We start from the raw sequence: 16,502 nt of genomic DNA on the forward strand, positions 1-16,502 counted from the left end.
GATTTACACTCATATACTGCATATATACTTTCTGATCAAAAGTTAACGAGCTTGAAACCGGTAATGTTGTTTATGGCACTCTCTGAACGAACTGAAAATAAAAGACGTCTCTAGGTTTCGTTTTGCAACGAAATTATTATTATCTTTTTCAATTCGAAGCTTCCGATGGAGAAAATGGGCAAACTGAGAAAAAAATGGCTGCTTCCTTGGTAGTGTCGAATCGATGACAGGCAGCTACTGTCTTGCAATTATTTCCCCAGGATGAACTTATTTATACCTCTCCTGGTCAAGCTTTAGAGACAATTTAATTACTTATGCTCTGTCCTAACAATATATGGCGCTAAGACGAGATCCGTTCACGCGTCACAATAGCCAGATTGGAAAAAGTCAAACTCTCAAAAATATGGAAGAACATTGACATTACCAAAAACATAAAATTACGCCCTGTTGGAGCATTATTATTTCCTATCATCACCTGAAAGAAGTAGAAAGGTTTCATAAAGAACTATACACTTCAAAGAAAGACGCAAACCTCAACACTCAGGAATATATTAAGAAAACAATCACGAATGTAAACTCAGAAACATTACCAAAAATAGAAAATTATGAAATAGAAGCAGCACTATCACAATTAAAGAACAACAACGCACCGGAACCAGATGGAATCCTTGCTGAAATGTTGAAAGAAGGGAAAGAAGAAATCTTACAAACATTAAGAAATTAAGAGACATTAAGGGTTGAGATTTCTGAGCTTCACTGATGAGGCATAAGGATGCTGAAATAGCTATATGGAGATGGTGGTCCAACTCTGAATCAAATATAAACAAAACCTGCCTTGATCTTTTTATCTTATTAAGAAATCTATTTAATCAGTGTCTACATAATGGAGAAATACCCGAGGAATGGAACGAAAGTCTTACAATCCTGCTATTTAAAAAAGACGACAGAAAGGACATAAAAAAATACAGACCCACCTCACTGCTATCACAAACATATAAACTATTCATGAGGATTATCAACAACAGGCTAACACACAAATTTGACTCATATCAACCAGTAGAGCAGGCAGGATTCCGAAAGGGATATAGCACCACTGACCATCTTCTAACAATTAGGACACTAATAAAGAAAGCTAACGAATACCATATAGATCAGCACTTAGCTTTAGTTGACTACGAAAAAGCATTTGACAGTTTGGAAATGTGAGCAATAGAAAAAGCTATAAACAACTGTAAAATAGATTCCAGACACAGAATGCTAATACATAATATATATAAGAAAGCAACAATGACAGTACAATTAAAAAGAAACCAAAAAACCTATACCAATTAACAGATGAGTGCGACAGGGAAATGTTATTTCTCATAAACTATTTACATTAGCACTGGAAGATGTTTTCAAAACAATGTAATGGACTCACATGGGAATAAACATAAATAGAATGAAACTAAACCACCTAAGATATGCAGATGATGTAGTAGTAATAGCATCAAGTTTTGAAGAGCTACAATCCATCCTAACCGAACTAGCAAATGAATCCGAACAAATGGGTCTAAAAATGAATTTTTCCAAAACAAAAACAATGACAAACACACAAGATAATAGAAACGTAATACTAAACGACACCACAATAGAAGCGGTTAATGATTATATATATTTGGGACAGATAATAAAAATGAAGATCTCGATGGCCGACCAAATAAAGGGCATGACTCATTACTTATTCTTAGTAGAAAATAAGACACACGGAGGAGAGATGATTAGACACAAATATTCAAACAAATTACAAGACGCTACTACATCCTTATGAAGGAGAAAAGATAAAGGAGAAGGAGGATGGACCATTAGCTGTCAAGTTTCATCTCAGATTGATGTGATATTCTATATCGACTATTTAATAGACAATATTGTGCCATATAGCTGCTTCATTTATCAAAACACTTGTATAGATATTACTACGCGCAATCAACTCTTGAATGAGCCATTCTCATTTAAATTCAAGTCCCAGAAATCCGTTGTATCTTTTGAAATTATTGCAGATATCACAAAAAAGTGAAGTTGCAGGAATTTCTCCAGCAAAACATTTTTAATTACGACTGTAATAAAATAGTTCCATTCCGTCCGGTGTTTTGTTGCACTTTGTATCCTAAAGACCGCGCCACATTTTTAATACCACCAGATTTTATGCTTGCCTTAACTCGTACTCGATTTCACACTTGGTGGCTTTTACAAAGCGCAAGATACACAAATTACTACACACTTTTTATTCATCAGCGGTTTCCAGAGCTTCGTCGGTATTGGGCCAATTTCTGGCCCTGGAGTGGTATGGAGGAGACTTCATGTCCGCACAGCGCCAAGGATTATAACCGAACCGAAACGACTACAAGCACAAGCCGATTGCAGATCCTAGCTTTCTACGCATACGCGGTAAGAATGCATTATTTTAAGTTTAAGAATATGTACTTAAACTTAAAACATATAATTTTACCGAAAATGCAGCAAAATCTTTATAATTTTATATAATATAGGTATTCTCCTTTTCATGAACATTTTTCAGTGCGTCACAAATTATAGAAAAAAAGGTAAGTCCGTGATAATACACATTTATGAGATTTATTCTAACGTGACATTTTAGTTAAATCTGACAGTTGTCAAATTTTATTTTCAATTTGGAATAAAACCAAATCAATTGTGTCTATTGCATTTATAAAATGGTATTTTCTTTCATTTGTATGGTCTTGTAAATTGTACAGATTATATTGATAATATTATTATTTTATTTAATAAATAATTCTTTTTTGATTATGGCGCCATCTATCGACAATTAGAATAATCACCGAACTAAAATAATTACCAAATTATTCACAGACGTGCCTTTTTTTCTGTCACATACAATTTAATGCGTTAGAGAGAAATCGAAAAACTGTGACGCACTGAAAGATGATCATGAGAAAAAGAATAGGTGCATTAACTCCTTCAGTCATAATCGTCGCAGATCTTTACGTAATATAAGAAACTTCGTAAATAATCATGTTAGTAGATTGAAATCATTACAATTTATAAAAACAACTTATAGTAGGGGAGGAAAGTATGCTAAATGTGCAGTCACTCGAGCGTTTAGGGAACCTATTGGGTTGTGAAGATTAGGTCCTAAAACCAAAAAAAGTTAAGTATTAACGTTAAGTTTTCCATTTTAGTGGAGACTTTCCATTTTTGAAGTTATACTTCTTTACCGGCGAAATGAGGGTAAATTTTTATATGTTAAAACCTATGATCCCGGCGCATGCGCATTATAACGTTGTTCTGATTGGATGTTCAAATGGCATGTCAAAAATTATTCAATATGGCGGCTGTGGCACAGCTGCAGTTAGATTATTTATGGTTGTTGCGTTTTAAAATTTGTGTGAAAAGAAACAACAAACAAAAGTTAGTTAATAGTTATCCTGCCTTTTTAAATAGTTTTCATATACCTATATTTTTGGACTTTTGGACTATTTTGGACAAGGAAAACTCATTCTAATTTGGTAAGTAGTTTTTATTATAATCATATTGTAATTATACATTTGGATTAGGTTGAAATACAGTAGAGCGTCGATTATCCGAACTAATTGGGGGACATAGGTGTTCGGAAAACCGATTTGTTCGGATAATCGAACTACAATATATTGATACATATTTATAGCCATACATATTTATCCACAAGTGAATAAAAGCCATATTTATATACCTACATATTTATTTATATCTTGATAATGACAACTAGCAACTAAACAAAAAAGTGCAGTCTTTGCAACAACATAATTATTTTTAGATACACTATTGAAGAAAATTGAAGATATTTTAAGCATCAATACTAACGCTTGCTCGGATAATCTCGGATAAGTTTTTCGATCTGATGTTCATTTCGCGAAATATCGCGCGCGGGATTCGTATTTAAAATTTTAAATTTTCCCCTCCCCTCTTCGTTGGGAGTCGCATTTGGTATCGTTCGATAGATTTTTGAAAAATATTGAACACATATTTTTTAGTTTTTCGATATGACGTTCATTTCGCGAAATATTCGCTTTTTTATTGTGAAACTTTGTGACTCGCCTATTTACTTACGCCGCCTCAAATCGTCAGATTTTTGAAACATACACTGTTTTGAATGTACTTTACTCGGTCAAACTGACAAAACCTTTGACAAACGGATAGCAGAACACAAAAGGGCTTTCAACAATAGAAAAACAGACACTTCTACATACGCACTTCACCTTCTAGATCATAATCATTCTTTTAATGAAAAGTTTCAAATTCTGCATATTCAAAATAAAGGCCTTAAGCTATCTTTATTAGAATCTATGGAAATTAATAAATTGAAAAATACAGATATAATTCTGAATGACCAACTCGAGACAAGCAGCGCCCCACTCCTCAACTTCTTGAGTTAAAGACTTTAAAAAGGCAAACACATAGTAAACTAAATCACTTGAGAAAGGCACTCTGCCGAAACAACTGTAGTCATATAGTTATAATAAATTTTGTGGAGGTATAGAAAACAAACGTTTTCAGTGTTTTATTGTTAGATTATAATAATCCATTCGTACGCGTATGCGTAGAAAGCTATAATTTGCGATCGGCTTGTGCTTGTAGTCGGTTCGGTTATAATCCTTGGCGCTGTGCGGACATGTAAGTGGTGTGGAGTGGGTGTGAAAAACAGAATTAATTTCAGATTAGCGGGCTTGTCGACTGTATGAAATGTATTCGAATAAATCTTTTAAATCCACACAGAAAAAAGTCAAATGAAATATTCTCGGTTGGTCGATGGCGATTGCGGATTTTTGGGTAATTTCAATTTATGGCTCCGACAAGATTTAATTTATTTCTGTATTAGAGGGTAAATTCATTGCGTAATCTCTATACGGATACAGCAGTGCCAACGAGTAATTTCAATAAAAAATAAAATCTGCTATTCAAGCAAATTAGTCTGACAATCCATTTATATGCGCGACACATCTTATATGTTATTAGTAAAAACAAAAAAAATATTATTATGAAGATATCTATTGTAACATTGAAAACATGAATGGACGAAATGGGTTGAAAATATAAATATGAACGTTTTAGAAAAAAAAAATCAATAGTTAGATACAATTGACAGGGACGTTCAGTTAGCGGCATAGAAGCAGTAAGAGCGGCGTCTGAAATCAGGGACACCCTATGAAAAAGTTCTAGAAGAGGTACTACAAACAAGAAAACCTCCGAAAAAGAAAGAGAAAGAGAGAAACCCTCTTCTACCAAAACTCCTGGAAAAAGAATAATCTCAGATGCAAGAACCCTTAAGGGTGAGCAGATAACGCGATCCCAACCCGAGGATATCAATATTATTACAAATCTAATACTAGTGGAATTAAGATAGGAATAATCCACCCAGAGAATCTAATACATCTAATAGATAATTATAATAGGAGGCTGCAGAAATCTATCCTACAAGCCCTCGAGTATTTCCCCCAAACACAGCTCAGAAGTTAATTTCTACAGCTGATCATATTGGCTGGGATGACTTTAGATAACACATTATCTCCAAATGACTAATTGAGGTGACTGAAAGATTCAACCCATGAAAAGGAGCAAAACTTAAGGCGTTCTAATTAACTAATCTCTACCAAATCTCAAATATACATATCCTGCATAAATATACTGCATAAATATCTAATTAAGAAAAAGATACCTCAATGGCTGCTAAAAAAATTCTCAAAATAGGGGAAAAGCGGGCAAAACGGGGTAGCTGCCTAAAACGGGGTACCCCCTTTTTTTCAATATCACTCGCTCCATCTATACGACGTTAATTAAATTATAGACGCCTGTTTACGCCTTCTGTCATAAAGCAGATATAATTAACTGTTAGTCGATTGTTGTGAAGAGTACATGTGCGTTTTTAGTTAACCAAGTTATAATATCAGCCGAAAAATAATCCATCGTTAGTATTACTAAAACAATTTATTATTTAATATCATTACTTCCAACTAACAGTGAATGTGTTCTAGAGTATTCGTTTGTCATTATGTTAAAAAATAAAAACTTGTAATAATTTAAACAGGTCATAATCTCAAAATCTGCTCTTTGGGCAAAATGGGGTACCAATAGGTAGGGTAAAATGGGGTACCCTTTTTACCATACCTATTGGTAGTCTTTACCCTTTTACCATACCAAGTAAGATAGCCGATGATCAAACCAAATCACAGACGAGTAAGAAATCGCAATTGAATAAAACTAAAAAAGTAGAGTCAAATTCAGAAGGCGAAGATAGTGACACCGACTGGTTCTGCGGAAACTTTTATTCAATTTCCACAGAAGGATGGATAAGCTGATCCAGTTGCCTTAAATGGGCTAAAAATTCATGTGCAGGTGTAGAAGATGAGGATGATGAAGTAGTACTTGTATGCTAATTTTGTCAATAGGCTTTTCTTGGTTTCAATTTGGTACCCCATTTTACCCTATACGACGGGCATAATGGGGCAATTTACATTAGTTTCTATTTTTTCATATAATAAAAAAAACTTTGACTTTTTTAAAATTCAAATTCTATTAATAAATAGTTACTACTATAACAATGATATTTGTCTTATTTTAAGACCTTAAAAGTTACAGATTTTTTTTAAATCCTAATTTATACCTTAAGTACCCCATTTTGCCCGCCTTTCCCCTACTAAGGAAGAAGAGTAGAAGCCTGAGGACGCATGGCTAGCAAGTGCTGTATTGCGAGAAATCTATTCAGAAAAAACCTAGAGTTTCTCAATAGATGATCCATCTGTGACTGCTTAGGAGATATTAAACTTCAGGCCATTATTTAGCTTTTGCAGGATTATCATTAGACCTAAGGATGCCAGGAGAAAAGAGACATCTTCTTCCTCTGAGCAATCTAGGTAGAAGAAAACGAATAATAATAATAATAAGAAAAGAGAAACATCCTATTCCTCACAAGGCCAGCAACCGCGAAAACTAACGAAGAGGCAATAAAACCTAAATTATCTCCTCGAGACAAGACCTCGTGAAGCCAGTAATGATGGCTCTATCAAAAATCTGGGCGGAAAGACCCTCCAAGAGGAAACAATAATTAAGTTCATAAGGCGAATCTTCGACATGCCAAGGCTGCTTCATGTACCATTGACAGAATATTCGCAAATGAAGCTACATGTGCACGAAGTACTAATCCAGGAGGCTTGAGTTACTGGAACAAGCCGAATTGGCGGCCTAGGATTAATTTTAACCAAAGCTTAGGCTAAAAGCTCAGCATATAAACCAGAACAATGTACTTAGGATATTAATCACATCTTACTTAAGGTTTCTACTCGGAAAAAGTGATAGCAGCACAAATCACTATATGATAGGAAGCGGAGAGACATGATAAAGTCGTATGCATACTTGCCAGGTGCTAAAGCAACAACAGATCCCCTTCCTATGGTGATTCAAGAAGTAATCGAAGGCATGGACTATAAGTCATCATCAGCATTAGGCTGCGATGCCATCTCACACCACATGGAATGGGGTAGCAAAAGGACCGACAGACGAAGTGAGTACCATTCTAACAATATTCTAGGAGAAAGGCTTATGTTGAATAATAACTGCATTGGTTCGACCTTTATCAACAAGAGAAGTCAGTATATGTAGTTATTTACATAACTGTAAGTACTGAACATATCATCAACAAAAAGAGCCGGAACCTAGGTAACATCTGGATGCCCGATCTGTATAGAGAAACTGCCAAAGAGGTGAATGATGTCAAATATCGACGAGTGTAAAATGGAAGGTAGCAGGTACTGGATAATGCAGTTAATACTCAATGGAAATATAGGGGAATGGAGAAGAATTGGTACGAAGAAATATTAGTGGATCTTAAGCCCTCGCCAGTGTACTTAGCAGACTAATTTTTACATGTCGTGCAAGATTGAGAAAAATATCGACAAATTCCCATAGAAGCTACCAACGGCTAAATCTCTACATGGCACGAAAAGAAGAAGATATCAATCTAAAATTTAAATGTAAATTTTACGGTATAGGACCGGACCCAACAGACTGCCTTGTGGAAGACCTGCTCTAATTTCTTTTAAGTTTGAAAAACAGTCTTCTTGCTTAATTCTAAAATGTCGTTCTTTTATGTACGATTGTAAAAGTTTTGAGTACCGTATAGGTAAAAAACATTTTAGTTTGTATGTTAAACCTTCATGCCAGACTTTATCAAAAGCCTGTGCAGCATCAAGAAATATAGTTGAACAGATTTTCTTTTCTTCTAGGGATCTTTCGATAATATTTGTGATTCTGTGCACCTGGTCAATTGTTGAATGCTTATTTCTAAATCCGAATTGATGTGTCGGTATCAAATTTCTTGTTTCAATAATTGGTTTTATTCTCTTGAGGAGCAGTTTCTCAAACAGCTTCGATATTACAAGAAGCAGAGATATCGGTCTGTATGACGACACCTCATGTGCTGGTTTTCCTGGTTTAGGAATCATAATGACTTCCGCCATCTTCCATATCATTGGTACATATTTTAATCTGATTTCACCGTTAAAGAGGTTTGTTAATTTTACGATAGCCCTTCGGGGAAGATTTTTCAACAGCTCACCCGTAATTAAATCCTAGCCCGGAGCTTTCTTCGGATTAATATTTTTCTTTATTTCTTCAAGCACTACTTTTGGTGTAGTTAGCCGAATTTCTTCCTCTAATTGAACAAGTTCCTCCCATCTTTCTTCATCCCCTTGAGGTTCATTTGGTTTGAATGTATTTTCAAGATGTATGGCAAATAGCTCTGATTTTTGTGCACTACTTTTGGCCCAGTTACCATTTTCTAGTTTAATAGGAGGAGAGTGCATAATAGGTCTTTTCAGTCTTTTAGTAGCTTTTCATAAGGAATAATCTGTACTACCGTCATTTCTTAGCTCCTGTAAGTAAGAATTAATTGAGTCATTATTTAATGGTAGGATAGTTCTTTTGAGTTGTTGACTTGCACGATTTAGTTTAGTCTCATCTTGAGGAGACCTTGTTTGTTGCCAAATTCTTCTCAGTTTTCTTTTTTCAATTATTATGTTCCTTATTTCCTTTGGATACACGTGTGATATACCTGTACTGGAAGACAACACAGTTGCCATCTTTGCTGATGATAAAGCTATTCAAGCAGTAGGGACGACAAGTGAAGAGGCGACCAACAAGGTCCAAATAGCAGTTAACCAAATCCATAAATGGACACAAAAATGGAGAATCAGGCTGAATGAAGCTAAATCTGTCCATGTTAATTTCACCAACAAAAAAATACAATATATACCAATTATACTCAACAATATCTAAGTACCATATGCAGATAATGCTAAGTATTTGGGTATAACATTAGATGCAAAACTACACTGGAAGGTGCACTTAAAAAAAAGAAAAGAACTAAATAGAAGATATAAAAAAATGTATTGGCTAATTGGAAGAAACTCCACATTGTCGATGCATAATGAATGAGTTACTACTTTACAAACAAATATTGAGACCTGTATGGACTTATGGATGCCCACTATGGGGGTGTACTAGACCAAGTAGTATAACAGTAATACAAATATTCCAGAACAAAATACTAAGAAATATTGTAGATGCTCCTTGGTATGTGACAAACAGTGATCTCCATAAGGACCTAGGAATGGAAACTGTGGATATAATCATCAAGAAGATGGCAGGAAGTCACGAGCAACGACTTCATTTTCACGAGAATATTGAGGCAATCCAGCTCCTCGATACCACTGGGCAAATTAGAAGATTGAAGAGGACAAAGCCTTTTGAACTAGTTTAAGTGATAGGTGATAGTGAAAAGCATGCATAGTGCTTGTGCGCGTTAGTGTGTATTCTAGAATATTGCACTATCTTCTTAGATTAGATAAGAGACGCTATGGGGTAAGCTCTTAATTTTAAGGAACAGTAGTAATTTAGGTTAAATTAAAATTGCTCATTGGTCAATTATGACCAGATTGTAACTGTAATAATTATCGTCGTAGTGATGATTATGGAAAAAAATTTACGGGTAGTAGAAGGCAAGAGCCATATTTATTGTAAGAACGAGTTCTCTACTGATTAGAGTTAGCTGAAATTTTAGAAGTCACGTCAAACATCCGTTTACACTAGTATTTTTTCTATTAAGGGATAAATGTTTACTTAACAAATTGGTTACCTATACTCACACGATGCTTCCTGAAAATTTCTATCAGCTGAATCAGCGCTTTTTCCGTGTAGGGATATTCTAGTTGGTAGTGGGACAGTTTTCTTTTTTCTTCCGGTTCGTAGTATTCTTCGTCGGGCGACTCGTCGTCGAATTCTAGATTTAAGTTTTCTGAAATAAAAAAAATATTCTATTACACAATTCACATTATTATTTCTACATAATATTATTTCATTATTACTTTAATTATAAAAACCTGAAACTTCTTATAGACGGTAAGGCTCTAATTTCATCATCATTATTTCTACACAATGCATTAATTTTTTTCGAATCCCAAGAAAGGTAACAAATATTTTTGAAAAATTTAAACGCAGAATGAAAGACTACATTATTAATGAGGGCCGAAAGTTTCTAGAATAAACAAGAAATTTCTTTTGAAGAAGATATTGGAAATTAAAAATCACACTCAATTTTATCTTCTTTTTCACCACTGTAACCTATTAAAATAAACGTTACATAAGTTTTCAAGGACTTTCGGCCCTCGGTAATAACGTAATATTTCACATTGCGTTAAAATTTTTCAAAAATATTAGTTTTCTCAGGATTCGAAAAAATAAATGCATTTAAAAAGCATTGCCCCGAAATTTCTCGCCTACGCTTTTAAAAAAATATTTGTGTCAAAAATTCCTGCATAACTTAGGCAATTCTATAAGTAATTGATGGATTCGACCGTTACTTGATGGAAGTTCATTTTATCTAACAATAAAACACTGAAAACGTTTGTTTTCTATACTTCCACAAAATTTATTATAACTATGTGACTACAGCTGTTTCGGCAGAGTGCCTTTCCCAAGTGATTTAGTTTACTATGGGTTTGCCTTTTCAAAAGTCTTTAACTGAAGAGGTTGAGGAGTGGGGAGCTGTTTGTCTCGAGTTGGTCATTCAGAATTATATCTGTATTTTTAATTTTTTAATTTCCATAGATTCTATTAAAAATAGCTTAAGGCCTTTATTTTGAATATGCAGAAGTTGAAACTCTTCATTAAAAGAATGATTATGATCTAGAAGGTGAAGTTCGTATGTAGAAGTGTCTGTTTTTCTATTTTTGAAAGCCCTTTTGTGTTCTGCTATCCGTTTGTCAAAGGTTCTGCCAGTTTGACCGATGTAAGTTTTCGGACAGTCACTACAATTAGTTTGTAGACACCACTCTGTAGTTGTTCTTAATGTATTTGATTAAGTTGTTGTTAGTTCTGAAAGCTGGTGTAATTCCTTTCTTTTTTATGTATCTGGCTATTTTTGTTGTGATCTTGCCAGTATATGTGACAGAGCAGAAGGTACTGGGTTCTTTTTGTGGTGGTGGATAGACTAATTTCAGGGCTTTCTTATGGAGTTTTTGGTTTAAAATTGTATTAATTGTTTTTTCGTTATAGCCATTGTTTACTGCTATTTTAATAGTCCTGCACTGTTGTTTGTGTAATACACAATGTATATATTTGATTATTGAATTTAAAATACTGTTATGATCTGCTTCTTATTAATTTTATATTAATTATTATTTATTTGATTAATTATTTAATTGTCGCAAATCATGCATAAAAAATGAAAAAGAAATCTCAGGGTGCCTTTTTATACTATTAAAAAAAATCTAAATTATCTCACGTTATACTTATCTTCTCTCGTGGGTTCAGTATCTCTTAGTTGATCCTAATCGGGATAAAATAGGGAAAAGAAATAAAGCAAAATATTAAAATAAACATAAGGAATTGTCTTTTATTTATTAAAATCACTACTCTAAAATCTATCAAAACTAGAACCTGTGGACACAGATGTCCGAATGAAATTTTTACCATTTAAATATTATTATAGTAAAAAAAAAACAATTTATCGGTTTGTTCCCGATGACTGTGGTAAAACACTAAACAAAACAAATTTATGTATTCGCAAGATTACCTATATTTACTATTTACTTTTTGAAATATTGGAATTTTAATTCATATGCTTTTTACTCAAAAATTTAGTTTCCGAACATAAAAATCTCTTTCATATAAATTGACTGACCTTTTGCTTCACTCACTCTGATGTCTTCTCGTGACCCAAAACAGCTCTCCCTCGTTGACTATGTTAAAGGCTACTCATCAAAGCCCTCTCCGTTATCCAGCTTCAAAACTATCAGCATACCAGCACCAATTCTCCAAACACGTATTCGAGACACGTACTCGATTCAAACAAAACTCCAAAAATTCTCTGCTCTCCTTCTCACAATAATACAGAATCAAAGAGGTATTTCGTCTCAATTTGATCTGTCTCTCGTTCCACTTTTCAACACTATTCTCCACTATCAAACAAACCACTGGTACTTGCTAACTATCTATTCACGAAAACGTCGAACTGCTCCTCAGCGATACCAAAAACATAATGACTTCTTTTTCAAACTCTCTCAATCATCCAATCCACTTTTCCCCTTCCACATTGCCAAGAATCAGAAACATCGACTTTTCCATTCGACAAACAAACAGTCCTTTTCAAAATTATTCCGACCATCCTTAATTACTTTCGGGGAAACTCTACAAATTCACTCGAGTTTAAACAAATAATAAAATTCCAAACTTTCTTTTAAACCACCTTTTCTATAAAGTGATAATTACATCTACCTGTGGGTTCTATAGTTCTCGTAATAAACAATCTATTTCCATTTTAAATCTAAATACATCGTCCTTTTCACTTTAATTATTCACAAAAGTCTTTAATGGTTCATCGGAAAGCTCATTAAAAGAGAAATCCACTTACATCCAAACTAAATTCTAATAAATATTTACAGCTCAATATACAGGGTGTATCAAATTTATGTGCCCGCGTTATTTAAAAAAAAAAATTAATTTAATTTTCATTTTGCTTTTGATTGATAAATTGAAAACACAATAATACATAGTCTTGATTTATTCAAATTTCAAGAAGGTGTAAAATTTCAGATGCAATGATCGGATTTGGATTATTATGGTGTAAAAAAATTTTAACTAGAACACTAGGAAAAAGATTTTTTGCGTCAAATGAAATTAGTCTGGAGTTGTTGGGCAATTGAAAATGTTGTATTTTATTAACTATTTAGTTCTAGTGTATTCTTTACGGTGAATTTAGGTGAAAATTTAGTGTATTCTGTAATAATATCTGACAGTTTTTTTGAAAGTTTATATGACGGAGCTGTATAAAAAGAAACTACAGGCTTTAATGGGTGGTCAGGTTTGTGTAGTTTAATAAAAGAGTATAATTTAGTAACCCACAACCTCCTAAATTATACTCTTTTATTAAACTACACAAACCTGACCACCCAATAAGGTCTGTAGTTTCTTTTTATACAGCACCGTCATATAAACTTTCAAAAAAGCTGTCAGATGTTATTACAGAATACACTAAGTTTTCAACTAAATTCACCGTAAAAAATACACTAGAACTAGTTAATAAAATACAACAATTTCAATTCGTAAAAATCTTTTTCCTAGTGTTCCTCCTACAGAAACTTTTGTTCTAGTTAATAGTTATTTAACCAACAAGAAGTGTATTAATAAGGGCGATTAACAATTGAGATATTTTAAAGCTGAGCGAGCGCGTTAATGTTCGAGATTGTTAATCGCCATTTTAATTCACGAGTTCGTTACAAAACTTTTCCGTCGACCATACTTTCCAGAAATAAAGATATCTTAGTTTAAATTTTTATTTACTTAACGATAAACAACAATTTTTTCAGCTTTCATTAACTTTATTCAAAGTTTAATTTTCCTTAATTGGTAATTTTATTATCGTAAACATTAATATTCAAAATAGTACAATTACTGAAATTAAAGAAAGGTATTGATAAATGATTATCTGCTGTATGGCATTTTTTAGTAGAAATATAAATAGGTATATGTTTGGTTTACACCACAGGTCACTGCCAATCACAGAGCGTCTAATTAATTTATGCAAACAATGTATGTTGTGTTGCCTATAATGAAATCGTTCATTAATAGGGATTTTCATTCACAGTCATTTGTTTCGAGCTTCTGTCATGTGTCACATAATATTAATATATCTACGTCATACGTTATTGGCATATACCAACGATACAATCCAAAGACGTATGACGTAGATATATTAATATTATGTGACACATGACAGAAGCTCGAAACAAATGACAATCGATGAAAAGCCCCATAGAAAATCATTCATTAATAGGGGTCATTAATCAATGATTTTGAGGGTGTTAAAATTGATCATAAATGGACGGTCGACGGAAAACATCTTTTACACTATAATAGTGCAAATCCGATCATTGCATCTGAAATTTTACACCTTCTTGAAATTTGCCTAAACCAAGACTATTTTGAATTCAATAATCAAATATACACAAACAACAGTGCAGGACTTATTATGGGTACCTAATCCTCTAAGCCCACTGCTATTAGATATATTTATGAACCAACTTGAAACAACAATTTCTAAACATCCCGTATTTAAACTGTTCTTATATTGGTGGAGATACGTGAATGATGTACTAGTATGATTTACAGGAACTAACAGGCAACTTGACCAATTTCTATCATACATTAATTCACTTCATAGTAATATTGAGTTTACAGTAAAAACAGAACAGAATAAGTCCATAAACGTTCTAGATGTAACAATTACCAGACTGCACAAAAAACATGAGTTCTCCGTATATCATAAATCTACCCATACTGACACAACTATACACAATTCATCATCCCATCCTACGCAACACAAATTAGCAGCCTACCATAGTATATAGCATGATACATAGACTGACAGAAATTCCCATGTCAAAAAATAACTTCGAAATAGAACTGAACATCATTAAACAAATAGCAGTAAACAATGGCTATAACGAACAAACAATTAATAAAATTTTAAACCAAAAACTCCATAATAAAGCCCTGAAATTAGTCTATCCACCACCACAGAAAGAACCCAGTACCTTCTGCTCTATCACATATACTATCAAGATAACAACAAAAATAGCCAGATACATAAAAAGAAAGGAATAACACCAGCTTTCAGAACTAACAACAACTTAAGCAAATATATTAAGAACAATAAGAGCCGAAAGAGAAAACAACTACAGAGTGGTGTCTACAAACTAACTTGTGGTGACTGTCCGAAAACTTACATCGGTCAAACTGGAAAACCTTTGACAAACGGATAGCAGAACACAAAAGGGCTTTCAACAATAGAAACACAGACGATTCTACATAAGCACTTCACCTTCTAGATCATAATCATTCTTTTAATGAAGAGTTTCAAATTCTGCATATTCAAAATAAAGGCCATAAGCTATCTTTATTAGAATCTATGGAAATTAATAAATTAAAAAATACAGATATAATTCTGAATGACCAACTCGAGACAAACGACTCCCCAGTCCTCAACCTCTTCAGTTAAAGATTTAAAAAGGCAAACCCATAGTAAACTAAATCACTTGAGAAAGGCACTCTGCCGAAACAGTTGTAGTCACATAGTTATAATAAATTTTGTGGAAGTATAGAAAAACAAACGTTTTCAGTGTTTTATTGTTAGATAATTCTATAAGTACTTAAGAAGTATAAAGTACCTACTTAACCTCACCGCGCAATCGGACTCATAGTTTTATTTTGATCGAGTATGAAAACGGATATTTGCGCGGATTTTAGAAAAATGGAAAAAGATCGGTGGGTGATTTGATTCTTGTTTTTGGAAGGGAAATCGCGCAGCAAAATCAAAAAGCGCTTGGATGCTGTGTAAAATGACTTTTCTCCTTAGAAGATAACGGTCAAAAATGGATTTAACTGATTTCAACGTGGTTGCACGTAGGTTTTTTTATGAGTCACGTCTAGATGCGTCGAAAATGGCTATCACGGAAAATAACGTGACAAAAATCTATGATCTCGTATTGGCAGACCACGCACCGTCGACTAAGGGCCGCGCCGTCCACGTCTGCAATGTGTGCGGAGCACACAGGCGCCAGAAATCAAGGGGCGCCACTAGAGTTAGGCGGATCAAAATAACACTTACCCATTTTTTTAGCTTCTACCAAACGTTAGGATATCATAAAACAACACTTTGCAAGCATTTATATAATACACTCTGGTCCAGCAGAATTGATGCTTTAAAGCCACTATACAAAAATTTGTCAGAAATTTATTACGCTTTATGTGATATAACGCATTAGGATAAAGATCGTGATTGAAATTATCAAGCTAGATGTTTAGGAGATAGTTGTTAGATAGTTGATAGCGATAGATGTTTAGCTCAGTTGCGCAGTCTACATACCTATGGTATAAAGTTCTGATGTAAGTTAACT

The 16,502-nt window shown here is 33.7% G+C and overlaps 1 protein-coding gene across 2 annotated transcripts in view; it reads right to left on the reverse strand.

Moving 5' to 3' along the window:
• Window positions 1-16,502, reverse strand: part of LOC126879182 (serine/threonine-protein phosphatase rdgC) — a 736,378-nt gene that overhangs the window by 201,141 nt on the left and 518,735 nt on the right. For both annotated transcript variants that reach the window (XM_050642225.1, XM_050642224.1), the window contains one exon: window positions 10,194-10,342. In XM_050642225.1, the coding sequence (XP_050498182.1) occupies window positions 10,194-10,342 (149 nt within the window). The remainder of the gene's footprint in view (window positions 1-10,193; window positions 10,343-16,502) is intronic.

This window comes from Diabrotica virgifera, chromosome 1 (genome assembly GCF_917563875.1).
Source record: "Diabrotica virgifera virgifera chromosome 1, PGI_DIABVI_V3a".
Classification (NCBI taxonomy): domain Eukaryota; kingdom Metazoa; phylum Arthropoda; class Insecta; order Coleoptera; family Chrysomelidae; genus Diabrotica; species Diabrotica virgifera.